The 26,086-nt window shown below is 44.8% G+C and overlaps 5 protein-coding genes across 5 annotated transcripts; 3 read left to right on the top strand and 2 right to left on the bottom strand.

Annotated features, from left to right (window-relative positions):
- Positions 1 to 9,683: 9,683 nt before the first annotated feature.
- LOC143927326 (histone H2A type 1-like) lies at positions 9,684 to 23,500 on the bottom strand. The gene is made up of 2 exons (XM_077451331.1): positions 23,080 to 23,500; positions 9,684 to 10,509 (listed from the first exon to the last, which is right to left on the bottom strand). The coding sequence occupies exons 1-2, from the start codon at positions 23,466 to 23,468 to the stop codon at positions 10,434 to 10,436; spliced, it is 465 nt and encodes a 154-aa protein (XP_077307457.1). The 5' UTR covers positions 23,469 to 23,500; the 3' UTR covers positions 9,684 to 10,433.
- Positions 13,226 to 14,333, top strand: LOC143927324 (uncharacterized). Its single transcript, XM_077451330.1, has one exon. The coding sequence runs from the start codon at positions 13,239 to 13,241 to the stop codon at positions 13,899 to 13,901; it is 663 nt and encodes a 220-aa protein (XP_077307456.1). The 5' UTR covers positions 13,226 to 13,238; the 3' UTR covers positions 13,902 to 14,333.
- On the top strand, positions 15,681 to 16,080 carry LOC143927323 (histone H4). The gene has a single exon (XM_077451329.1). It carries the CDS (start codon positions 15,712 to 15,714, stop codon positions 16,021 to 16,023), a length of 312 nt encoding a protein of 103 aa, XP_077307455.1. The 5' UTR covers positions 15,681 to 15,711; the 3' UTR covers positions 16,024 to 16,080.
- On the bottom strand, positions 17,390 to 17,875 carry LOC143927322 (histone H3). The gene has a single exon (XM_077451328.1). The coding sequence runs from the start codon at positions 17,860 to 17,862 to the stop codon at positions 17,452 to 17,454; it is 411 nt and encodes a 136-aa protein (XP_077307454.1). The 5' UTR covers positions 17,863 to 17,875; the 3' UTR covers positions 17,390 to 17,451.
- LOC143926905 (histone H4) lies at positions 21,009 to 21,558 on the top strand. The gene has a single exon (XM_077450942.1). The coding sequence runs from the start codon at positions 21,155 to 21,157 to the stop codon at positions 21,464 to 21,466; it is 312 nt and encodes a 103-aa protein (XP_077307068.1). The 5' UTR covers positions 21,009 to 21,154; the 3' UTR covers positions 21,467 to 21,558.
- Positions 23,501 to 26,086: the final 2,586 nt, after the last annotated feature.

Genomic DNA, 26,086 nt, shown 5'->3' with positions numbered 1-26,086 from the left:
AGGTGCGTAAAACATTGCAAATCTACCCTCCAGACAGGGAAAGGGGTAAGACAGGAGCCCCACAGGTCCAAGACTAAGCCTCACCCGGTTGTCAACTGTGTATTAGACATGTGCGATTTGTTTTGTAAGAATCTCAAATGCGTACGAATTTCTAAAAATTCGTACGTTCGGGAGGATCCGAAATACGAATTGCTGTGCGTCCAAATTCTGTACGGAATACGAACTTTTGTTTACGAATTCCGGATTTCGGATCAGTTGTCGTCGAATCGACGACGACTTCAAGCGTTTTTTGCGGCGTTTTTTACCGCGATTCTCTGCGTTTTTTACCGCGTTTTTCAGTCGTTATGCTTATTATGACTTGCAGAAGACTTTTGTGAAAGTCAATGTAAGTTGCCTGAAGACATCAGTGAAGGACTTTCATCCTCTCTGGGCAGGCTGCCAAGAAAATAACAAAATGATACAATGTTTCTTCTTCAATGGGCTGAACTCCATGTGTAGAAGTTCTCAGTTTAACCATTTAAAGACTAAATCTTTTTTGACACTTGTTGCTTACAAGTAAAAATCCAGTATTTTCTACTAGAAAATCACTCAGAAGCCCCAAAAAGTATATATATTTTTTTAGCAGAGACCCTAGGGAATCAAATAGCGGTTGTTGCAATATTTTATGTGACGCGGTATTTGCCCAGAGGTCTTTCAAACGCAAGTTAGCCCTTTTTTTTCGGTCGACCTCTAGGGAGCACTGACATTAGCAGCGTGACATACAGCAATGACACCTGCACCGTGATAGAGTGATCTGACACCAGCACCGTGATAGAGAGCACTGACATCAGCAGCGTGACATACAGCAATGACACCTGCACCGTGATATACAGCACTGACACCTGCACCGTGATAGAGTGATCTGACACCAGCACCGTGATAGAGAGCACTGACATCAGCAGCGTGACATACAGCAATGACACATACACCGTGATATACAGCACTGACACCAGCACCGTGATAGAGAGCACTGACATCAGCAGCGTGACATACAGCAATGACACCTGCACCGTGATATACAGCACTGACACCAGCAGCGTGACATACAGCAATGACACCTGCACCTTGATAGAGTGATCTGACAACAGCACCGTGATAGAGAGCACTGACATCAGCAGCGTGACATAAAGCACTGACACCAGCACCGTGATATACAGCACTGACACCTGCACCGTAAGCAGCCCCAGGAGGAAGTCAGCATAGCACAGGGATGGTGGGAGCCCCTCATAATAAGCAGCCCCAGGAGGAAGTCAGCACAGCACAGGGATGGTGAACTTTACAAACCTACAGGTCATATTTGCAGCCACAAAATAATTACTAGCTGTGCACACATAGTCCCACCACATGGCCAATGACATAACACATGTATGAGGTGAATCTGGGATCGACAACTACAAGCATTCTTTTTTTATATGTGAAATTCTGAAAATGCAGGAATCTTGAGATAATGGAGGCGAGGGAAGGTCAGGGTAGGCAAAGAAGAGGGTGCAGGAGATGATCACCAGCACCAGCACCGTGATATAGAGCACTGACACCTGCACCGTGATAAAGTGATCTGACACCAGCACCGTGATAGTGAGCACTGACATCAGCAGCGTGACATAAAGCACTGACACAAGCACCGTGATATACAGCACTGACACCTGCACCTTAAGCAGCCCCAGGAGGAAGTCAGCACAGCACAGGGATGGTGGGAGACCCTCATAATAAGCAGCCCCAGGAGGAAGTCAACACAGCACAGGGATGGTGAACTTTACAAACCTACAGGTCATATTTGCAGCCACAAAATAATTACTAGCTGTGCACACATAGTCCCACCACATGGCCAATGACATAACACATGTATGAAGTGAATCTGGGATCGACAACTACAAGCATTCTTTTTTTATATGTGAAATTCTGACAATTCAGGACTCTTGAGACAATGGAGGCGAGGGAAGGTCAGGGTAGGCAAAGAAGAGGGTGCAGGAGATGATCACCAGCACCAGCACCGTGATATACAGCACTGACACCTGCACCGTAAGCAGCCCCAGGAGGAAGTCAGCATAGCACAGGGATGGTGGGAGTCCCTCATAATGAGCATAGCACAGGGATGGTGGGAGCCCCTCATAATAAGCAGCCCCAGGAGGAAGTCATCACAGCCCAGGGTTGGTGAACTTTACAAACCTACAGGTCATATTTGCAGCCACAAAATAATTACTAGCTGTGCACACATAGTCCCACCACATGGCCAATGACATAACACATGTATGAGGTGAATCTGGGATCGACAACTACAAGCATTCTTTTTTTATATGTGAAATTCTGACAATTCAGGACTCTTGAGACAATGGAGGCGAGGGAAGGTCAGGGTAGACAAAGAAGAGGGTACAGGAGATGATCACCAGCACCAGCACCGTGATATACAGCAATGACACCTGCACCGTAAGCAGCCTCATGAGGAAGTAGCATACCATAGCACAGGGATGGTGGGAGACTCTCATAATGAGCATAGCACAGGGATGGTGGGAGCCCCTCATAATATGCACAGCAGAGGGTGCAGAAGAGTAAGGCTGAGTGAGCCACTCAACCAATTCTGGTGCTTCCTTTGACGTAATCGCACGCACCTTCTGCAATTTCCCACTTTGGCTCAAGCCTGTTGCTCCTGCCCTACCCCCACCACCCTTGCGGAAAAGCCGGCCTCTTCCTCTGCCTGTCATTTTTTAAATGACCCTGTGACAAAACTCTCTAGACAAGTGCAGTATGTATGTGGAAGAAGGTATATAACATCCCGCTTCAATCTATTGTTTTTGGGGGTCACAGGCCTATCACACCAGTTACAATACTTTTTTTGGATTGCGTTTGTCACTCTTTGTAGTATCGCTGCAGAACCGCTCAGCAGTCACAATGCCGGACAGTGGAAACGCACTATACTAGGTACTGCACACCAAATAGTACACCTATACCAGTCCTTAAGGACCTTTGTGGAACTAGTAGGTTGTGATTAGCAGACTGTACCTCACTCAACCCTATATACTGTAGTATGCTATACCTTACCAGTCCTTAGAAGGACCTTTGTGGAATTAGAAGGTTGTGATTAGCAGGCTGTACCTCACTCAACCCTATATACTGTAGTACACTATACCTTACCAGTCCTTAGAAGGACCTTTGTGGAACTAGTAGGTTGTGATTAGCAGACTGTACCTCAGTCCCTATACTCATAAAGGACTACTGCAGCAGAAGGGCAGCAGTCAGCAGTAGTGCACCTCAACCCTATATATTGTGGACCTATACCAGTCCTTAAGGATTAGCAGACTGTACCTCACTCAACCTTATATACTGTAGTACACTATACCTTACCAGTCCTTAGAAGGACCTTTGTGGAACTAGTAGGTTGTGATTAGCAGACTGTACCTCAGTCCCTATACTCATAAAGGACTACTGCAGCAGAAGGGCAGAAGTCAGCAGTAGTGCACCTCAACCCTATATATTGTGGACCTATACCAGTCCTTAAGGATTAGCAGACTGTACCTCACTCAACCCTATATACTGTAGTAAGCTATACCTTACCAGTCCTTAGAGGGACCTTTGTGGAACTAGTGGGTTGTGATTAGCAGACTGTACCTCAGTCCCTATACTCATAAAGGACTACTGCAGCAGAAGGGCAGCAGTCAGCAGTAGTGCACCTCAACCCTATATATTGTGGACCTATACCAGTCCTTAAGGATTAGCAGACTGTACCTCACTCAACCCTATATACTGTAGTACACTATACCTTACCAGTCCTTATAAGGACCTTTGTGGAACTAGTGGGTTGTGATTAGCAGACTGTACCTCAGTCCCTATACTCATAAAGGACTACTGCAGCAGAAGGGCAGCAGTCAAGTATAATATTCTTTCTATATTTGGAAGCAAGAATATTATACGTGTACAACCCTATTACCATACCAGTCCTGAAAAGGACCTCTGTGGACCTAATAGTAACAGCTAATGATTAAACTGACTGTCCCTCACTGCTACACACAGCTTCCTGTCTGTCCCTATTTAAACTGATAAAACACAGGCTGCTGCAACAATAACTTGAATAGCACTGCACTCAAAACTATATCCTGTACTACTACACCATACCAGTCCTGAAAAGGACCTTTGTGGACCTAATAGTAACAGCTAATGATTAAACTGACTGTCCCTGCAGCACACAGCATCCTGTCCCTATCTGCACTGAGAAAAGACAATCTGCTGCAACAATGACTTGAATAGCAGTGCCTCAAACCTTTATCCTGAACTACACCTATACCATACCAGTCCTTAAAAGAACTTTTGTGGACCTAATAGCTAGCGATTTGTGTCACTGCAGTCTCTCCCTGCTCCACACAGCAACCTCTCCCTATAGTGACAGTAGAAAGAATGTAAAATGGCCGCTGGATCGGGTCTATTTATAAGTTAGGGGGAATGTCCAAGTGTCCAGGTGCTGTAATGTCTCAATTGGCTGTCCTGTACCACATGATGGATATGTCATCATAGGTCAAAGTTCTTTTACACAGTAAACACGTGGGTCCGCCGGGCGAACAGCGGCAATAGTCTGCCGATCGGGTGAATCGCGAACAGCCGAAATTTGCCGCGAACCGACCGCCGGGCGAACAGTTCGGCCATCCCTAATTACGATTCTTGATATAATTGTTCACAGCAGGGCTCTCCAGCACCCACCAAGAGTCACTTTGAGGGCTTACAGTGTTGTGGCAACACCAACACCTTAGGCGCAAATTTCTGCAGAGCATATAGGGCAGGCCCCTACTTTCAAACATCCAACTTACAGACGTCTCCTACTTGCAAACGGAAGGAGACAACAGGAAGTGAGATGAAAAAAGACGGACGGACAAAAAAATTATACAGGAGTGATAACCATTCCCCTTAATATCCGTTCAAGACCCAAAGGGGCTTGTAATGGGCAGGGGGGGGGGGGGCTACCCATGCCATTTTTCTCAATGGTTTTCATCCATATTGCTGGAACCAGATATTACATTAAACCCCCAAGCAGTTTTAAATGACTTTTTTTCAGTTAAATGTCATTTTGTGCAGGGACTGTTCTAAACATGGGAAACACGTGGCACTTCACAGGCATACTATAGACACGCCCCAGGCACGATATTTAAAGGAATATTTCACTTTTTTTTATTTCACTTTAATTGTCATTAAAATCAGTGCTCCCGAAAAAACGGCCGTTTTTAAAAAACATTTTAGGCATTGACCCATGTCCCCTGGGGCAGGAGCCGGGTTCCCAAATGTTCGAGTCCCATAGACTTCAATGGGGTTCTAAAGTTCGCACACATTTTAGGTTCATTCAAAAGTTCTGGTACGAACCGAACCGGGGGGTGTTCGGCTCATCCCTAATGAGGAGCAAGGAGAGATCCGCTTTGTTCTTTGGTGTGGGTCTTTAAGGTATGCTTGCCAACGAGCTGCATGGCAAGTCAACATATGTCTGGTCAAGCATGTGGTGCCCAAGCGGCTGATGTTTTGGCCACGCAATATAAGCTTGAGACATATGTTGCAAATAGAAGAGGTGAGATCTGATGCAATCCTCTCAAAAAAGGGCCACATCAAAGAACTTTTGGAATAATGCGCAGAGGCAGCGCCCTGCATAGGCGGAGCTCTGCAGTGTGATGCAGTCGGTATGCTGCCCCTAAGCTGGCCCACGGAGGGCATCCTGCCTCGTTGGAGATGTGCCGCCTCCTCCTCTCTTCTATCAGGCACCCACGTGGAGTCAGTGACCTCATCACCCCCTACCTCTTCATCACTGGAGTACACCTGGCAGTATGCTGCAGCTGGAGGAACATGACGGCCAGATTGCTGTCCTTCTTGAACATCCCCTCTCTCTGTGCTCACGTTACTGCCTTCCTCTAGCTGGGTATTATCATCAGAGCCTACAAAACGCTGGGCATTCTCCTGGAGCATGTACCCAACACTGTGCTCAAACAGTTCGAGGGAGTCCTCAGGAGAACATGATGGGTCTAGGGAAGGAGTGACTATGCTGTTCTGGAGGCACACAACACCTACTAACTCCTGCAGATGTCTGTAATAGTGAACACCAGCAATAAAGGGTAGATACAGGTGTATACTGTGCTGTGCTGGAGGCACACAACACCCACTAACTCCTGCAGATGTCTGTATTAGAGAACACCAGCAATAAAGGGTAGATACAGGTGTATACTGTGCTGTGCTGGAGGCACACAACACCCAGGGGTCAAGTCCTGGGGAAGAAAAAGTGTGGGAACTCCCACCCAAGATCCACTCCCTCACCAAAAAAAACAAAAAAAACAAATGGGACACTATTCTTCCCACTGCCACTCTATACACCTAAGCTAGCTGTGTTGGCTATCTTACCAAAGAAACACGTGTGTGTGTCCCTCCACTCAGAAGGGCCACCAGGTACTCACGAGTCTGCCGTTCCTGGCTGCCATAGTCGCCACCGCATCAGTACAGGCTGGAACAACTTCCAATCCAGTCCTCACATTGGCATCTGGCTCTCTCTTCACAGTTCTGTCCTTGCAATTTGTAGAGTGCGCCAATGCTGGGACAAGATCATCCAGTGCTCACTCCTCACCCCCATATGACTCCTTCTATCACACATACCCCCCTCAGCACAAATCCTCACTCCCCACATCCCCCCTACAACATAAATCCACAAACCCCCAATCCCCCCTCTCAGCACAGACCCCTGAACCCCCATCTCCCCCTAGCAGCAAAAATCCCACCTTTCTGCACAAATCCTCACCCTCATATAAACCCTTCCAGTAGTAACCCCCCTTCTCAGCACAAACCCTTGCCTTTGCCTTCTTTCCTAGCACACATCCTTCCCTATCTCTCCCTCCAAGCACAAATCCTCCCCCATCTCCCCACCCCAGCATTAATTCTCCCTTTCATCACAAATCCTCTCATCTCCCCCTCTCGGCATGAATTCTCTCTCTCATCACAAATCCTCTCTCATCTCCCCCTTCCAGCATAAATCCCCCCTCTTAGCAAAAAACATCCCCCCTCTCCCCCTTCAGCAAACCCCTCCCCCATCTCAAACCTGTGCCTCCTTCTCTTCCCTCCCAGCACAAATCCTCCCCCATCTCCCAATTCCAGCATATATTCCCCCTCTTAGAAAAAAAATAAAACCTCCCCCATCTCCTCCTCCCAGCAAAAATACCCCCTCTCATCACAAATCCTCCCCCACCCAAACCTGTGCCTCCTTCTCTCCCCTTCCAGTACAAATCCCCCTCCAAGCTCCTTCTACTGTTCTGTAAGAGCAGCCTGATATGCTGGGACTTGTAGTGCCCTAGATTATAGAGGACTGAAGAATGGCAGCCTACTCGGCTGGGACTTGTGGGGGACTGAGGATTCCTCAGTCCCCCCACAGTCTAGGGCACTACAAGTCCCAACATAGGAGGCTGCCATATCTCAGCCCACAACGGAGGGCACTACAAGTCCCAGCAGAGCGGGCTGTCACCAGTCCTCCAAACACAGCATGAGGAGATCGCACAGCCTTTCACCCCCATACACTCCTCCCCACTCTCCCCTTACAATAGTGTCCGGCCCCAGACTGCCCCAGAGTCTGGACGGCATGTCACACTGCATGGTTGGGCAGTGGGAAGAATTTCCCCTTGTCAGATAGGTCCCCCCTCGCAGACTCCGGCGCAGCACACAAGGCTGGAGATCACTCCGGCACTGCTCAGACACCTCAGTAGCTGTGGGCAGCAGTGGCCGGAACTACAGACTGGGCATGGGCAGATGCGGCTGCTGACTTCCTTCCTTCACTGTGTCCTTCTGTCCTTCACTATGTGGCGATGCTGGGCATCGGCGCTTAGTGAAGGATCGGCTCGGGCAGCTCTAGCCCTGCAAAGCTAACGTCGTTCCTACTGTGAAAAAAAAGTGCAGGAACGCCGTTCCCATGCGTTCCCGCAGGACTCGAGCCATGACAACACCCACTAACTCCTGCAGATGCCTGTATTAGAGAACACCAGCAATAAAGGGTAGATACATGTGTATATTGTGCTGTGCTGGAGGCACACAACACCCACTAACTTCTGCAGATGCCTGTATTAGAGAACACCAGCAATAAAGGGTAGATACAGGTATATACTGTGCTGGAGGCACACAACACTCACTTTAACTCCTGCAGATGCCTGAGAAAAGAACACACTGCCCCTGCCTATCTAGCTCTTTCCCTGCACAACGGAACACACTACACAAGGCCGCCGTGCTGGCGGCCTCATATAGTGTGGGGTGTGCACTAAACCCCCTGAGCTATAATTGGCCACAGGCATCCTGCCTGTGGCCAATTATGGCTCTCTTCGCTGCCGGCGATGTGATTGGCCAAGCATGCGGGGTCACAGTGCATGCTTGGCCAATCATGAGCCAGCAATGCACTGCGATGGTGCAGTGTATTGTGGGCCGTGAGAGCCACACACATTTGGCTCGAATGGCCCATAACGTTTGGTATTCGCTGAACGTGCGAACAGCCGATGTTTGAGTCAAGCTCATCCCTAATACTGTGGATGCCTGGGCTGGGCTTTCACACTCACACTGTCACTCTGTCCCCGACTCTCTGGATCGCCAGGATACTCAGACCACTATGAGGGCTCCTCCGTTCCACCTGCACAGCTCGCCTCCTGCTCCTGGTGACTATTTTTTAAATTATGACGCACCTGGTGGGATGCGCCATGACATCACTCGCCTTGCCACCAGTAGTAGCCAACCCATCCTCTGTCAAGCTTGCCCTCGGGGCTGGGTGGCCCCACTCGCTGGCCGAATACAGGATCACATGGGACCGCTCCGGAAATTGCCAAAAATACGGGCAGCCACGACAGGCAACACTACTTGCTGCCCAGCCATTCACAAGCACCACCTTCATATGGTGCCCATGGCACTTGTCATATGTGCCATACCTGGATACTCTATTTTGTGCAGTACCATGGCAACTGCAGATTAAACAGAGACCAAGATGGCAGCTTCCTTGGATGTAAAAGAGGTTTAGTTCCACTTTAACCATGATATCATTAAAGTGGAACTTTTGTCAGAAAAATGAAGTCCTGCTAGAACCCAAACTTGACCACAGGATGGAGCCAGAGAGTGAAATCATTCCACTCTCTGGCTCCATCCTGTAGTCAAATACAGGTATAACATGGCCCATTGTAAATCAATAAATACCCCAAGCTAAAAAAAAAAAAAGAAAAAAAAATGTGATTAGGAAAAAATAAAAACAAAACAACTCGCAAAAGAAATGAAAAGCTTAAAAACACTCCTGGAGTAAAGGCCTAATAAAGAAAATGTATTAGTAAATTGTAGGATTCTAGAGATAATATATATATTTAGACAGACATTTAGATCTGTTGTATTAGATCTAGACAAATTGTAGAATCAGACTGTATAGTGTTTGTTACAGGAGAAATGTAGACGTTCATTATATTGAGGCAACAACAATCCATCCAACACCTTGATCTCATGTTTATAAGCGTACCTGATTGGAGACTGGTGGAAGGGGGCGTGGTCACAACTATTCTGTCCTGTGCAGACAATGACTTCTATTCAGAGCCTTGTAAACATTTTGCTGGATTTTAGTTACAAAGAAGAAATTGATTTGGTTCTTTGTGTTAAGCCCCATACACGCTATCAGATTTTTTTCCTTTTTTTTTTTTCCCCCTTTAGATTTACCAAAAACATATAATATGAGGTCAGACTTTAGGAGTTACAATTTGTATGCAATCAGGCAGGCCCTTGCACTACATGGTTTTGGTAAATCTGAAGGAAAAAAAAAAGTCTGCAGAAAATCTGATAGTGTGAATGAGGCTTTAATCATTCCTTGTATAGATTTATCTGGCAGTGTCATAATTGCTACATAATGTACTTCCCCATGTCTTTACACATTTCTTTTTAGGAATGTTCTGGTTGGGATAAGGGCAACATCTGTAACTGCAGCATTTGTGAAAGAGTGACAAATACACATCGCTCAGTGACATGATGGAGATCCGGGGATTAAATGCACACTAATCTATATGATTCCGGTGGGAAAATGTGAAATTCAATTTGAAATCTGAACCAATCACAGTTATGGGCGTTCCATTCATCAACCAATTATATCTTTCTTTTGAGGTTTCCAGAAAGAGAGATCTCCCCATACTTGTTCAGTAGACTTTTCATTGATCTCTATAGCAAAAATCCTATAGCAGAGCGGATTCTGAAATAAACTCAAAGGGCAGATTTCATTTGATTGTAAAATTGATTCTTGTCTGAAATAAAATGTTCTCCGGAAAGTATGGAAAGCTTCCTATCGGATTTGGCAGTTGGAGGGCGGATTGCCTGGAACGTTCCATGGAATTCAGTTTGAAAGTTGAGCCAATCACAGTCAGGGGTGTTTCTCTCTGATATTATTTGTTTTATTCCTCTGAGGAAAGAGAGACGATCTGGGTTCCTTTCCAGTGGGGAGGATGATTGGAATCGTTTGAATGGTTTCTGAAAGAAATGAATCAGAAATAAAAGATGGAGGAGAAGGAAGAGGAGTCCCTGTAATGAGATCACATTGTTCTATAAACTGAAAGCTTTATTCTGGTAACATGTGTTGGTATGGAGAGGTGTGTGGTCATCATTATCACATTGTTCCACCATGGGGATGAAACTTTCCATTATCTGTATTTACAATCAAATCTCCCGATAAAAAATGTATGTGGGGCTCTTTGTATGGGGAGGCGGTGTCTTTGTGTTGTATAGTGGAAATGAGCCACCCACATACTACACATAAGAGTTTATTCTAACCATGTACAAAATGATTCTGGATTATTCGATGGGCTTTGCTAGCCAGGTACATCTATATTTCCCAAAAAGAAAAAAAAAAATCAAAAGAAAAAACAAAACAAACAAAAAACACACACATCGAGTATTTAGATGGCCGCTTGTGTTTCCAATTCGCTAGATCCCCAGACATTGTTCTGGTTCAGCTACCAAAGTCTACATTGTAAACACAACTTGGGAATTAGGAAGGGAAACATTACAATGAATCACATTGTATCTCTTCGCAGATCCCAGTACAGATGCCATGTATCATGTTCACCGCCAGGTGTCAGTGTTGCACCTTCATTTGGAATAGAGTGGGATCATTTTTTTTTTATACCTTTTTATTGAATATTATCAGTGATCAGAGTAAATCTCCAGAGGGTCACTTCCAGGTAACTCCCTGATATAAATCAACTTGCAGGACTTACATAACATCAACATGGTTCATGTGTGGTATTTGTATACCGCAAGTATGGAAAATAGAGCAACTCCTCCAGTCCACAAACTGGATGGTGCCCCAGTTAGATGGGGAGGTCCTCCTTATGGAGATATCGGTGGTCTTTTCAGCCCCAATGTCTCCCCTCCCCCATATGTGATAGTATTGGTCAGGTAACATGTCCTCTTTATGGAGATATTGGTGGAGTCGTGATAATTAGGATACAGCGGAGACGTGCTATTCGGGATATAGAGGAGCGATGCTTTGTACATACGGTGGAGCGGTGCTATTAATGATAGGAAGGAGCGGTGTGCTATATATTGAGTATAAATCAGAATAAAGTTGGGGGAGGAGGCGGACATCATGTGTGGAGTTTCTGGGGATTTATCTATCTATCTATCTATCTATCTATCTATCTATCTATCTATCTATCTATCTATCTATCCTTTTTCCTTTCTTCACAGTGATCTAGTAGTTATTTAGAATTAATATCTGTGTATCTGGTGATTTATTGTATTATGAGATACATGTACTTTCCATGTTATTGGGATCATTGGATCAGTGACATTTTTGGCGCTGTATATTTTCAGGATTAGCCGGGATTCATCCACACTAGTAGATCGGTGCTCTGGGGATACAGAGGAGAGGAGATATTGAGGATACAGAGAGGAGATGCTATCTAGGGAAAGGAGGAGCGGACCTAACTGGGATACAGAGGGGAGATGATAATGGGTTAAAGGGGGTCTAATATTAAAATCCTCGGGTTCAAACTTTTGGTGAATTCCTTATACTTTTAGTTCTTCTTGGATCTGAGAGGAAGGGAACACCCTGAAAGCTTGTAATGGAAAATGTTAACACAAATAAAATAAGTTCCCTGGTCAGTATGTATTTTTTTATTTATTAGATTTTTTTTATTTTTAGTAGCCTAGAAATAAATCCAACCCTCACTAACCTACAAATAGCCAATATTTACTATCCAGATTCACCTCAAGCTACACTATATTAGGGTTTTCAGTAAAGTTCTTGTTACTGAAATGATCTCTTGGGGGATCCAATGTTGATGGATTGGCTCTTTAATTACTAAAACAATAAACTATTTACACAATGTCATATTTTATGTGTTATGTATCATTATCTGGTCAACACGATACATAGATTGTTATCCAGATACTTTGAGGACGTTTATCGATCTCTTTTACTACACAGCTATAGAAGGATTCAAAGCAAACATTATACCTGCGTAGGATGTATAGCTGTGTAGTAAAACAGATCGATAAACGTCCTCAAAATATCTGGATATCAATCGATGTATCATGATGACCGGATAATGATACATAGCACATAACACATGACATTGTGCAATCAGCTGAGACATTTGTATGTTATAACAATTTCTGCCATCACATCACACAAGGATCTCATGTCACCGGCTGATGTTTTTGTTCCAGGCTCCTTCTACTCAGCTATAGATGAGCAGAGTTCTGTATTAGAGGGAAATGTTTCCTGATGGTCACTCTTCACTCATCTAATGTGAAGATCATTCTAGTGCGAGATGTGAGAAGATTGTTTTCTGTGTAGAATTTGTGTAGAAAAGAAGACAGAAGGAAGAATGGGAGCCACACTCAGGAGGATGGTTGTGTTTGCAGCCTCTGTGTTCAGCCTCCTCAGCAGCTCCTGACAGCTGTGAGTGACCCCCGATAAGTGACAGTCCAGTGAGCAGATCGGGTCCCCGATGACGATCGGACATCGTTCTATTTCAGTATAAAATCGTTTTTCTCTCTGCCCGGGAAACACAACAAGAGGGAGAAGATTCCCCATTACTGAAGTAAGAGTGGGTGGGCGGGTCTAATGTGTAACCAATAGCAGTGCAGACAGCGTGCTGCTACCAACCAATAGAAATGACGATCGTACTGTATAAAGGCAGAGTGTTGGGATGATCGAGTTATGAACGTTTTGTAAACCTTTGTGAAGAATCATGACGGAGACTGAGAGCGCCCCAGCCGCCGCTCCTCCAGCGGAGCCCGCCGCTGCCAAGAAGAAGCCGGCTAAGAAGGCGGCAGCCGGAGGAGCCAAGAAAGGCAGCAAGAAGCCGTCCGGTCCCAGCGTGTCCGAGCTCCTCGTCAAAGCCGTGGCCGCTTCCAAAGAGCGCAGCGGGGTCTCCCTGGCCGCCCTCAAGAAGGTCCTGGCCGCCGGAGGATACGATGTGGACAAGAACAACAGCCGCCTCAAGGTCGCCATCAGGGGGCTGGTGACTAAGGGGAGCCTCGTCCAGGTCAAAGGACACGGCGCCTCCGGATCCTTCAAGATCAACAAGAAGCAGCAGGACGACAAGGCGGCGAGCGCTAAGAAAAGCGCCAAGAAGCCATCGGCTGCGGCCAAGTCCCCCAAGAAACCGGCCGCCAAGAAGCCAGCCAAGTCCCCCAAGAAGAAGGCGACCACCAAAGCCCCCAGCGCAGCCAAGAGCCCCAAGAAACCCGCAAAAAAGCCCGCAGCTGCCAAAGCCAAGAAGGTGCCAAAGAGCCCCAAGAAGCCCAAAGCTGCAGCCAAGCCGAAAAAAGCCGCCAAGAGTCCGGCTAAGAAGGCGGCTAAACCCAAGACAGCAGCCAAGCCCAAGAAGGCCGCTCCGAAGAAGAAATAATCCCACCGGAGACCTCCTTTCATCTACACCCCCAAAGGCTCTTCTCAGAGCCACCCACCTCCTCCTCACAGAGCTCTACATACCCCCGACCAGGGGCACCATTATACCTCCTACCTACCGTCTACTTACAGGTCATCAGAGCCACCTACCCCCTCCTCACAGAGACATCCATACACAGATCAGGGGCGCCTCCTACATACATAACACTGCCATCGCTAATAGCACACAGTGCTTCCCATGTCATCTCTTCTACTAAAATGATTTATAAATCGGATATGAGCGCCAATTGGCTTCGGAACGGACGATTTTATACGACCATTCACTCCTTTCATTATTTAGTGCGGCCGCTGTGTGTTCTAAGGAGATTCATTGTTGGAATGATAAACAACCCAAATTGAGTGTTATGAGAATAAAGGAATATTTTGTTCTAAACATTAGATTTAAATTCTCTCAAAAAAAAAAAATATATATATATATATATTACATATGTCACCCCCGATTCTACTTTGAGTAAACAATTGATCCCCCGTGTCTGTCTGATCCTCCAGACACTCCTATTGGCCGACAGATAAAAACAGTCCATTCTCAGCCAAAATATTAGAATCAATAGTCGATTCCCCAGATGGACGATCATGAAACAAAAGGTTTTCGGGGAGTTCACAATCCATCTGTCTGGATTTTCCTCTCCAACCCCGAATCTATTCTTCCCTGTAATGTGTGCCGCCCTGGCGGTAGTATAGTACATCCCATAACGCCATCTCCATGTGGACTGTGTACCCCCCTTCATCAAATAGTCTAACCTGCTGGTCGATCCTCACCCCATATTTCTAAAAACTTGGCAAAAACTTGCTGAACCATGAGAAAACACTTCTATATGTTCTCAGAATCCGGCATCTCACCACTGCTACACACAGAACACGATAGAGAAATGTCTTCTATTATAGATCTCTACTTTCTATATGATGGGGAAATAAAGTCACGATCACATACAGATCTGATCATGAAAAGTTCATGTCACTGACTGATAGATATGTGTGTATATATATATATATATATATATATATATATATATATATATATATATTGTTCTCTTTCAGACATGTATCAGTTAAGATCGTCCTCATATCACAACCAGAATATGTATAAAAAGAAATGTGAAATAAATAGTAGTAACCATGACACAGATACATATGTACAGTGAAGGAATAAGTGAAAAAAAAAAAAAAAAATATATATATATATATATATATATTGTCTGATGATCGGTTTCCCCCTCTGTAACATGCAATTTGCTAAATATTTACAAGGTTCTAAGAATGTGAAATTCTCTGCAGAAAACCAACACGCTGTGACCCCGCCCCTTTCCATTAGTCTCCTATCAGGTCCGCTAAATTCTTAAGCCTGTGAAAAAACAAGGGGTTATCCGTATAATATTTTTCATTTTCAGAGAACTATTTTATAGATATGACATTATTATTGACAATAGTATCTGGTGATTGTGGTTTCTGTTATGAAGAGTCCAAGAAAATTATATTTTCGGTACAATCTTCGAAGAATAGCTATAAAATCAATAAGAAGGAAGAATATATTTGTCTTCTCTAGATGTATTTCTGTTGCCTTAATATTTTTCCAAACAGCAGAATGTTTAGGAGCCTAACGTGGAAAAAGAAATCTATTCTGTGTAATGAATGGGTGTGACTCCGCCTTTTCTCAGGGTGTTTTCCATCAGGTCCGCACAGTCTCTATAAAGAAGAGGGCGGACAGACCTTCCGCTATTCTCAGTTTCTCTTAGTAACAGGGAAGAGTTATCATGTCTGGTCGCGGTAAAGGAGGGAAGGGTCTGGGGAAAGGAGGCGCCAAGCGGCACAGGAAGGTGCTCCGGGACAACATCCAGGGCATCACCAAACCCGCCATCCGACGTTTGGCCCGCAGAGGGGGTGTCAAGCGCATCTCCGGACTCATCTATGAGGAGACCCGCGGGGTGCTTAAAGTCTTCCTGGAGAATGTCATCCGCGATGCCGTCACCTACACCGAGCACGCCAAGAGGAAGACCGTCACCGCCATGGATGTCGTCTATGCTCTCAAACGCCAGGGCCGCACTCTCTACGGATTCGGAGGCTAAACCCTCATAGACACCTATCCATTTCACCGAAATAAAGGTCCTTCTCAGGGCCACCCACCTTCTCATACAAAGAGCTATCATTATCTGTACATTTCTGGAGTTATAACGATTTAGTATGTGGGGAAGGGAGTTCTTTTTAGCTAAACATACACTATACAATCAGATTGCATGATTTTCTTTAGATGTCATATAACTGATCTGTATTACAATATTGTTATCTCACTTTTGTTTTTCAGGTAGATTGTTCCACCGATAAACACCACTTTCCATAGAAAATTAAAATCTGTCTGTGGTTCTCATTTTGTCCACATTTTTCACCTGGGGAGTCGTTGGAATAAAAATAGAACATATTTAAATGTTTGATTTAATAATATGAAGTCCTTCCTGTCTGACCGAAATTTAAAATGTCGGATTTGGCGGTATAAAAGGGATGAGTTTTTGTCTGTACCCGACAGAAATGTGTAGATTACAATGTGAAATTTTGGCCCCACAGCCAGCAATGTTTTATTGGAGAGTCCAAAAAGTCTCTGCTTTCTCGGAGGAGAAAACACGTGTTCAGGAGACTTTCTAGTGATCTCCACTCTGCAGTACAAACCATACAACGGACCTTACCAATTCCCGCCTATGTATTATTGTTGGGGGATAACACGGTGTGAAATGACAGGGGTCTAATATCGCAATTGTCGGATCAATCCATAGAACTCCGGCGGGGGAGTGAAGATGGGAATGAGAATGATTTGTGATGATCATCAGAAGTGGAGGGGAAATAAGAGTCCCTGTAATGAAAGCTGCCAGTATAAAATCTATCGCCATTTCTTATTAGTAACACGTGTCATCCTGACACATTGTCCCCATCGGGATCTCACCTCATTGTCACAGGAAACATTTTATTTCCAACATGTAAAAAAATCTTTTTTCGGTTGTCTATTTTTACAATCACATCTCCCGATAACAATGTATGCGAGTCTTTGTCTAACCTGCTGGTCGATCCTCACCCCATATTTCTAAAAACTTGGCAAAGAACGATTTTCCTGGAGCTTGGAATGAGAAATTGTTAAATATGCAGAAAATTCAGTTAGTCTTGTGTGTGAGAATGTCAGGTCTGTGTTAGTCGGCTATATATTGTTACATTGTATATGAAGTTGGAAAGAGATCTGCAAAATACTAAAACATTTCCTACTGCATCAGAAATGTGAAGTGTTACTGTTCTTGGAAACAATGTTACGGCTCAGCTTTGCTGCCGAAGGTCTAGAAAAGGAAATACAAAAGATATTTCCGGGGAATGTGCAGAAATCTGGTAGCGGGAATTGCAGTCATATAGTCGGTGTGAGGATGCAGTATATGGAGCTCTTTCTATAGGAGGATGTGGTGGCTCTGAAAAGAGCCTTTGTGTTGGGATGATGGAGGGAGTAGTAGCTAGGAGTGTCTCTATGCCCTCTCCCCGCGGATGCGGCGTGCCAGCTGGATGTCTTTGGGCATGATGGTGACCCTCTTGGCGTGGATGGCGCAGAGGTTGGTGTCCTCGAAGAGTCCGACGAGGTAAGCCTCAGAGGCCTCCTGCAGAGCCATGACGGCGGAGCTCTGGAAGCGCAGGTCGGTCTTGAAGTCCTGGGCGATCTCTCGGACGAGGCGCTGGAAGGGCAGCTTGCGGATGAGCAGCTCGGTGGACTTCTGGTAGCGGCGGATTTCTCGGAGAGCCACGGTGCCAGGCCTGTAGCGGTGAGGCTTCTTCACTCCGCCGGTGGCCGGGGCGCTCTTGCGGGCGGCTTTGGTGGCCAGCTGCTTGCGGGGAGCTTTCCCTCCGGTGGACTTACGTGCGGTCTGCTTTGTTCTCGCCATCACTGATCAATGCTTCGCCGATACAAAGAATATGAGTTCATAACGCTCTACAGCGCTATTTATACACATTCCAGCTCTCTGATTGGACAATGAGAGCACGCTCCTCCTCCTCATTGGTTCACTTGAATAGCGCCTTCATTTTCAAATTGCCCGCCTAGATCTGCACGTTCTATTATTGGAATAGATCGCTATTTTGTTTTCCCAAATCCAGAGTGAAGTGTCCGCACATCGCACAATGCTCGGAGATCGCCGAACTCCTTCAGTGTGGATTGTTATACAGGATAGAAAGTATGAGCGGGGATTCCACACTGAGCAGCTGTTGTGTGTTCCGCCAAATACACAGTGCGATCCGTCCATGCTCACTTCCTATAGGTCACCGATCACGGTATACATCTGACTTATAAAGAAGACTTTTCATGTCCCCTATAATGGGGATCAGGGGGATTGTGGGGGGTGAGGCTCTCTGGTCTCAGGACTCCATCACATCTATTGTTCCACTCCGCCACCTAGAGGTCATTCCGGGTCCATCTCCGCCTTTACTGTCCTCTGTGGCCATCTCCACTATAGAGCCCATAGGATGACTGTCACTGAAATCCTCTCTATCTTATGGTGACTCAATGACACAATACAAGTGGATGGAGGAGTACCCTGAGGTGTCCCCACATGTGCTTTTGAGGCTGTGGCCGAAATTGTTTCTCACCTGGAAGACTTTTGGGTGAGAGTGCACACCGTAATGTACTCGGTTACAATGGATACAATTCCCTAAAAAGCTCAAATAACTCTCCTAATTTACAAACCGGCTGTCAGCAATTCCAAACATGCACAGTATCCTACATGGGCAGCTAAAATATCTATAGGTAATGCTTAGAACGCACCTAGGTAGATCTAGAGATTCCGTGTGTATCCGCAATAACTATCTGGATACAATAAGACTGATTTGCGACCATGTTGATTCATATACTCTAATCACGGCTTATTCTTCCTCATGTGTTCATGTTGCTGTGAACTTCCTATCCTACTGGGGTCCCCTCCCCCACTTTCGAGGACTGGAGAGGTTGTTCATTTTTCCATACTTACTGCATACAAACACCATACATGATCCATTTAGATGTGTTTGTAAACCCTCTAATAAGTCGTTTTATACCAAAGACCTCACTGCCTGGAAGTGGCCCTCTAGAGACTTACTATTATCATTGACAATCTTCAATAAAAAAGGAATGAAAACTTTCCCCAAATGATCAAACTATTCCACATGAAGGTATAACACTGACACATCGCTTCTGTACGGAGATCTGGGAAGAGTTTCAATGTGATCGTAACGTTTGCCTTCCTGATTCCACTTCCTAATTTACTGTGCGTAACATCATTAATGAAAAATATTGAGAAGAAAAAAAATAAAAATAAAATAAATACATTTTTTTAATTAATCAAAGTGCATTTTTTTTTCCCCAAGAAATTGCGTTCGAAAATGGATACAGTTCAAGTGATGACATGAGATCCTTGTGTGCCTGTCCACTGACTGAAGGACTTTGTGCCCCTATGATAACATGCGGCGGCTGTGCCTGCTACTATCTCATGGTCAGTGTAGAAGGAATACACGGTGATCAGAGAGCCGTCATTCTACACTGGGAGGATTGTGGAGAAGTGATACAATGTATTACAAGGAATCTGTTCCGGGACTCCCGGAGATACATCACTGATGACAGGATAGTTGGAGATTAGAGATTTTGCAATACATGGGTGTAGTGGATGGCCTGAAGGAACACATTGTGGGGACTTTACATTGTTGACCGGATAGAAAAGTCACCAGTGAAAGGATATAGTGGCGGCACCCCCATTTAAATGTATAACCAGGAGGAGAAGTGACTGAAAGGGGGCATCAAATACAGCATTTTGGGTCATTAAGTCTTTATTTATGTATTCAATCTATGTATTAATTCATGGATTCATTAACCAAGAACAAATACGTTGGAAAAAAATATTTCAGATTGTTTTGGTCTTTGATTTGACTTCAGAATCTGCTCTGCTATAGAGATCAATGGAAAGTCTACTAAGCAAGTATTTTCTGGGATGAAAACATAAAGACATCTCAGAATACATTTCTTTGTACTCCTCAAAAGAAGATAGTATTACTGGATGATGAAGGAAACGCCCACAGCTGTGATTGGTTCAGATTTAAAATAGCTGTTTTCAAAATTTGCCCGCCAAGATCGTTACAGACAAATATTCATCCCTCTTATACCGCCAAATCCGACACCGAGGAGGTCATCGGATGAGACATTTATCGGAGAAATATGATTAGTACTCTTATGTCTTTAGTCCGGAATGCTTAGGAAAGAATTCTGTTTGTTACTGAACCATGAGAAAACACTTCTATATGTTCTCAGAATCCGGCATCTCTCCACTGCTACACACAGAACACGATAGAGAAATGTCTTCTATTATAGATCTCTACTTTTCTATATGATGGGGAAATTAAGTCACAATCACATACAGATCTGATCATGAAAAGTTCATGTCACTGACTGATATATATATATATATATATATATATATATATATATATATATATATATATATATATATATATATATAATCAATGTCTCCTTCGAACATTTATCAGTTAAGATTGTCCTCATATCACAACCAGAATATGTATAAACATAAATGTGAAATTAATGGTAGTAACCATGACACAGATACATATGTACAGTGAACGAATAAAGTAAAAGAAATATTGTCTGAAGATCGGTTTCCCCCTCTGTAACACGCAATCTGCCAAATATTTACAAGGTTCTAAGAATGTGAAATTCTCTGCAGAAAACCAACACGCTTTGACTCCGCCCCTTTCCATTAGTCTCCTATCAGGTCCGCTTAGACTTCGCACGGGAAAAACAAGGGCTGATTTGTAGATATGTTTCATTTTTCAGAGTGCTATTCTATAACAATTACATTATTATTGACAATAGTATCTGGTGATTGTGGTTTCTGTTATGGAGATTCCACAAAATTATATTTTCGGTACAATCTTCGAAGAATACCTAGAAAACCATTAAGAAGGAAGAATATATTTGTCCTCTCTAGATGTAGTTCTGTTGCCTTAATATTTTTCCAAACAGCAAATTGCTTAGAAGCCTAACGTGGAAAAACAAATCTATTCTCTGTATCGAATGGGTGTGACTCCGCCTTTTCTCAGGGTGGTTTCCATCAGGTCCGCACAGTCTCTATAAAAAAGAGGGCGGACAGACCTTCAGCTATTCTCAGTGTATCTTGGTAACAGGGAAGAGTTATCATGTCTGGTCGCGGTAAAGGAGGGAAGGGTCTGGGGAAAGGAGGCGCCAAGCGGCACAGGAAGGTGCTCCGGGACAACATCCAGGGCATCACCAAACCCGCCATCCGACGTTTGGCCCGCAGAGGGGGTGTCAAGCGCATCTCCGGACTCATCTATGAGGAGACCCGCGGGGTGCTTAAAGTCTTCCTGGAGAATGTCATCCGCGATGCCGTCACCTACACCGAGCACGCCAAGAGGAAGACCGTCACCGCCATGGATGTCGTCTATGCTCTCAAACGCCAGGGCCGCACTCTCTACGGATTCGGAGGCTAAACCCTCATAGACACCTACCCACTTCACCCAAACAAAGGTCCTTCTCAGGGCCACCCACCTTCTCATACAAAGGGCTCTCTATATATTTTTTCTGTAATTCTGACGTTTTGCAATGTGGAAAAGGAAGTTTCTTTTAGCGAAACATAGTCTATGCAATCCAATTGCAGGGTTTTCTTTATATGTAATACAGCAGATCGATACATTTATAGATACACGTACAATATCGTCCCCTCACTTTTATTTTATAGGTAGGTTGTTCCACCAATGAACATCACTTTCCTTCATCAATACAAATGGATTGGTGAAGTTTGTGGTTTCTCGCCTTTACTACATTTCTGTCATCTGGGGAGTCCCCGGAGTTGTTATTGGAAACATCCTCGCGTCTACAAAAGGCTGAGGGGGCGGGGCCACGACAATGTATTCTGCAGAGAATTTCACATATTGGAACCTAATAAGGAACCCGCCCTGATTTATCAGACATGAAAATGTGTTTAGTGAAATGATTGTACATATTTATCTGGCCGTGTCCTGATTACTGCCGGTCACCCCACATTTCTTTATATACATATTCGGGGTGTGAGATGAGGACAATCTGTCACCGCTACATGTAAGAGAAGAATAAATATCGGTCAGTGACCTGTCATCAGATTTCTATGTGATCAATGCTTTATTTTCCGTCATAAAGGAAGATCGACGTCATGTCACTACCGTGTCTGTATGTAGTAGTGGATTCCGAGTCCTTGGAATAAAATAAAAATGATAAATGTCTGATTTAGTAATAATTAGAAGTCATTCCTGTCTGACCGAAATTAAAATGTCGGATTTGGCGATATAAAAGGGATGGATTGTCTAATCTACACAATTCTGTCGGGCACAATGTGACATTTTGGCCGTACAGCCAGCAATGTTTTATTGAAAGAAAGTCTGCTTTCTCGGAGGAGAAAACACGTGTTCAGGAGACTTTCTAGTGATCTCCACTGTGCAGTACAAACCATACAACAGACCTTACCAATTCCCGCCTATGTATTATTGTTGGGGGAATACACTATGTATGAAGGGGTTCTAATATCGCGATCGCCCGATCAGTAGATGCGAGAAATCCATAAAATTCCGGCGGGAGATTCCTTGAGATGGTAAAACTTATCTTCCCTTGTGGGAGATGTGAAGGCGGGGATGAGATCAGTGGGCTCCTTTCCAGTTGGGAGAATGATTGTTTGGTACTTATAGAATGAAAGCTGCCCGTATAAAATCTATCGCCATTTCTCGTTAGTGACAAGTGTCATTATAACACATAACCATCGGGATCTCACCTCATTGTCACAGGAAACATTTTATTTTCAACATGCAAAAGAAAATCCTTTTCTGCAGTCTATTTTTACAATCAGATCTCCCGATAACAATGTATGTGTCTCTTTGTATGGAGAGGTATAATGCGGCTGAATCTTCCTACTGACCTGTAAGTGTGAATGACATAACAATCACATTTAAAACAAAAACATAGAAGTGAATGGTAAAGGAAGCGATGTATGCGGGGCTCTTTGTATGGGGAGGTGGGTGGCTCTGAGAAGAGCCGTTGTGTTGGGTATTAGAGGCGGGCGGATTGTCGGGATTACTTGGATTTGGCGGCCTTGTGGCTCTCGGTCTTCTTGGGCAGCAGCACGGCCTGGATGTTGGGCAGGACTCCTCCCTGGGCGATGGTGACTCCGCCCAGCAGCTTGTTGAGCTCCTCGTCGTTGCGGACAGCCAGCTGGAGGTGTCGGGGGATGATGCGGGTCTTCTTGTTGTCGCGGGCGGCGTTGCCGGCCAGCTCGAGGATCTCAGCCGTCAGATACTCGAGGACGGCGGCCAGATAGACGGGAGCTCCGGCCCCGACCCGCTCGGCATAGTTGCCCTTCCTCAGCAGGCGGTGAACACGACCGACTGGGAACTGCAGACCAGCCCGGGATGATCGGGTCTTGGCCTTAGCCCGAACCTTGCCTCCTTGTTTGCCGCGTCCTGACATGATATCTGGATGATCGGGTTATTCACTGGTAGAATATCACCCCACAGCCACTCCCCTTCATTTATACACTCAGTGCTCTGACGTCACACGCTGCGATTGGTCGCCTTTGAATCCAGCCAATAGTGTCCTGACTTGTCTCTAAACCAATCTGTAAAGGAAGCATGACGTCACTCTCCATCGCAATTCTTAGCCCGTTATACATGCTGAATACTCTGCACAGAATTCCATTTACTTAGACACACTGATAACATGTTGCTGGTTTCTAGTTACAAAGAGGGGACACATCTGATTCTTCAGACATGAAATATTTGTTTTATTGATTCATTGTACAAATGTCATGATTTCTACCAGTAATATCTCACTATGTATTATTCTAGTTCTACTATGGGGGGGGGATCTGTAACTGGTACATATCTGATAGAGGTCAGTCCCATCATCCTATACAGATCTAATGATGAAACGTGGAATACTTTATTTCCCATCATATAGAAAGGTAGAGATCTATGAGAGAAGTCATCTCGCTATCCTGTTCTGTATGGGGGGGGGGGGGGGATTCTGCATTCTGAGGACTTGACCTAAAAAGAACACATGGAAATGTTTTACATTATTCAGTAATCTTCAGAATCAATTTCTATTCATTCCAGACTAATCAATGCACATGAAGCATAGATGAGACATTTATCCGAGAAATATCATCTGATGATCTCGGTGTCGGATTTGGCGGTATAAAAGGGCTGGTTGTTTGTCTGTAACGTTCTTCACTATTCAGGCGGGAAAATTTGAAACCATGAATTTGAAATCTGAGCCAATCAGAGCAGTTGGCGTTTAATAACCCTAATAATAAGACTCTTTAGATGAGGAGCAGATTGGGAGGGGAATTAATGAACCTTCCTTCTATTCCCATCCCGATTCTTCATGGATTGCGGAGATCATCTCCACATTCCTCTATTCCTCGCCTTGTACTGCACTCACACCCCGTGTTCTACCAGAAATGACCAGGGGGTGGCAGAGCTGAGTAAACACTTATGCCGCACTCACACATTGTTACAATAAAAGATCCTCCACAATCTCCCGCCTTACATTGTTACTTTATCTGAAAAGACACATTGAGACAATCGTGGTGTTCTTAATCCACAGCACAATGGAGGAAAGAAGCAAGAAAAGAAAACATTGTATCTACTCAATCAGCCCAGTCAAATCTTTGTCTATTTGTATCTATTTCAATCATCAACATCAGATCAATGTACAAAGATAAATCCTGCCTGATAGGTAAATGACACAAAATATATACAAAGTGTCAGCTACATAGAAATCTGATCACAATATCACCTCGGACAGCACACATTCCTTTATAGAAGGTAGAGGTGGAAAATTGTCCCTAGGGACAAATAAGAGGATCCTTTTGCAGGCTTTGCAGGAACAGGGAGGCCATGCAGCGTAATTTAACTAAGGCATTTGGTCTGGAGTCATCTGGGTCACTAATATTGAATTGTGCCATTATGCACATGATATATTTTTTCCCTTGGACAGTGGCGGCTGATGAAGTTTTAGGATGGGGGGGGGGGGCTCAAGACCCCGCCCTTCCTTTTTGACCCCTCTTATTTGGTGAAAATGGGTGTGGTTTCAGCAAAATAGTGGGCGTGGCTCTAAGGTGGTGTGGTTAGTGTCTTGAATGAGTGACGGAGGGAGAGAGGGATGGAGGGACAGCAGGGACAGATCCTACACAGCAATAGAAAGATATTTCAAACACCGGGTGTTAGCACTTCAATCATCCTGGCACCATGGTTGCTATGGTGTCAGAATGATAGAAGCACATTATTTATATTATAACATTGTAATATAAAATGAAATCATTTAACTCACCATAATGCAGAATCAGTGGGAGCCCTGAGCGTGTCACTAGCCACGTCGCCTGTCACCAAATGCCATCGGACGTCCCCAAAGGAGTCCCTCCTTAATGCAGTCTTTGTCCCACCAAATGCAGCCCGTGTCACCATCAATTGCAGCAGTATATGTGATCACCAAATTGCAGCAGCATGTGTCGCCATCAAATTGCAGCAGCATGTGTCACCACCAATTGCAGCAGCATGCGTCCCACCAAGTTGCAGCAGCATGCATCCCACCAAGTTGCAGCAGCATGTGTCCCACCAAGTTGCAGTAGAATCTGTCCCCAAGTTGCAGCAGCATGTGTCACCAAGTTGCAGCAGAATGTGTCACTAAGTTGGGACAGAATGTGTCACCAAGTTGCAGCAGCATGTGTCACCAAGTTGCAGCAGCATGTGTCACACCAAGTTGCAGCAGCATGTGTCACAAAGTTGCAGCAGCATGTTTCCCACCAAGTTGCAGTAGAATCTGTCCCCAAGTTGCAGCAGCATGTGTCACCAAATGGAAGCAAAATGTGTCACTAAGTTAGAGCAGAATGTGTCACCAAGTTAGAGCAGCATGTGTCACCAAGTTGCAGCAAAATGTGTCACCAAGTTAGAGCAGCATGTGTCACCAAGTTAGAGCAGCATGTGTCACCAAGTTAGAGCTGCATGTGTCACCAAGTTGCAGCAGCATGTGTCACCAAGTTGCAGCAGCATGTGTCACCAAGTTAAGTTAGAGCAGCATGTGTCACC

This window comes from Lithobates pipiens, unplaced genomic scaffold (genome assembly GCF_037356315.1).
Source record: "Lithobates pipiens isolate NorthernLeopardFrog02 unplaced genomic scaffold, aLitPip1_a1.2 Scaffold_23, whole genome shotgun sequence".
Taxonomy (NCBI): domain Eukaryota; kingdom Metazoa; phylum Chordata; class Amphibia; order Anura; family Ranidae; genus Lithobates; species Lithobates pipiens.
This window is presented reverse-complemented; position numbering and strand designations above follow the sequence as displayed.

What these genes read in the sequence shown, in the direction of transcription:
- LOC143927324 (XM_077451330.1), top strand. Translation starts at nt 13,239, where the DNA reads ATGACGGAGACTGAGAGCGCCCCAGCCGCCGCTCCTCCAGCGGAGCCC.
- LOC143927323 (XM_077451329.1), top strand. Translation starts at nt 15,712, where the DNA reads ATGTCTGGTCGCGGTAAAGGAGGGAAGGGTCTGGGGAAAGGAGGCGCC.
- LOC143927322 (XM_077451328.1), bottom strand. Translation starts at nt 17,862, where the DNA reads ATGGCGAGAACAAAGCAGACCGCACGTAAGTCCACCGGAGGGAAAGCT.
- LOC143926905 (XM_077450942.1), top strand. Translation starts at nt 21,155, where the DNA reads ATGTCTGGTCGCGGTAAAGGAGGGAAGGGTCTGGGGAAAGGAGGCGCC.
- LOC143927326 (XM_077451331.1), bottom strand. Translation starts at nt 23,468, where the DNA reads ATGTCAGGACGCGGCAAACAAGGAGGCAAGGTTCGGGCTAAGGCCAAG. An exon ending in CACAAGGCCGCCAAATCCAA is followed by an intron (nt 10,510 to 23,079) that starts GTAATCCCGACA and finishes CATTTCTTTCAG; the next exon opens with AAACCATTCAAACGATTCCA.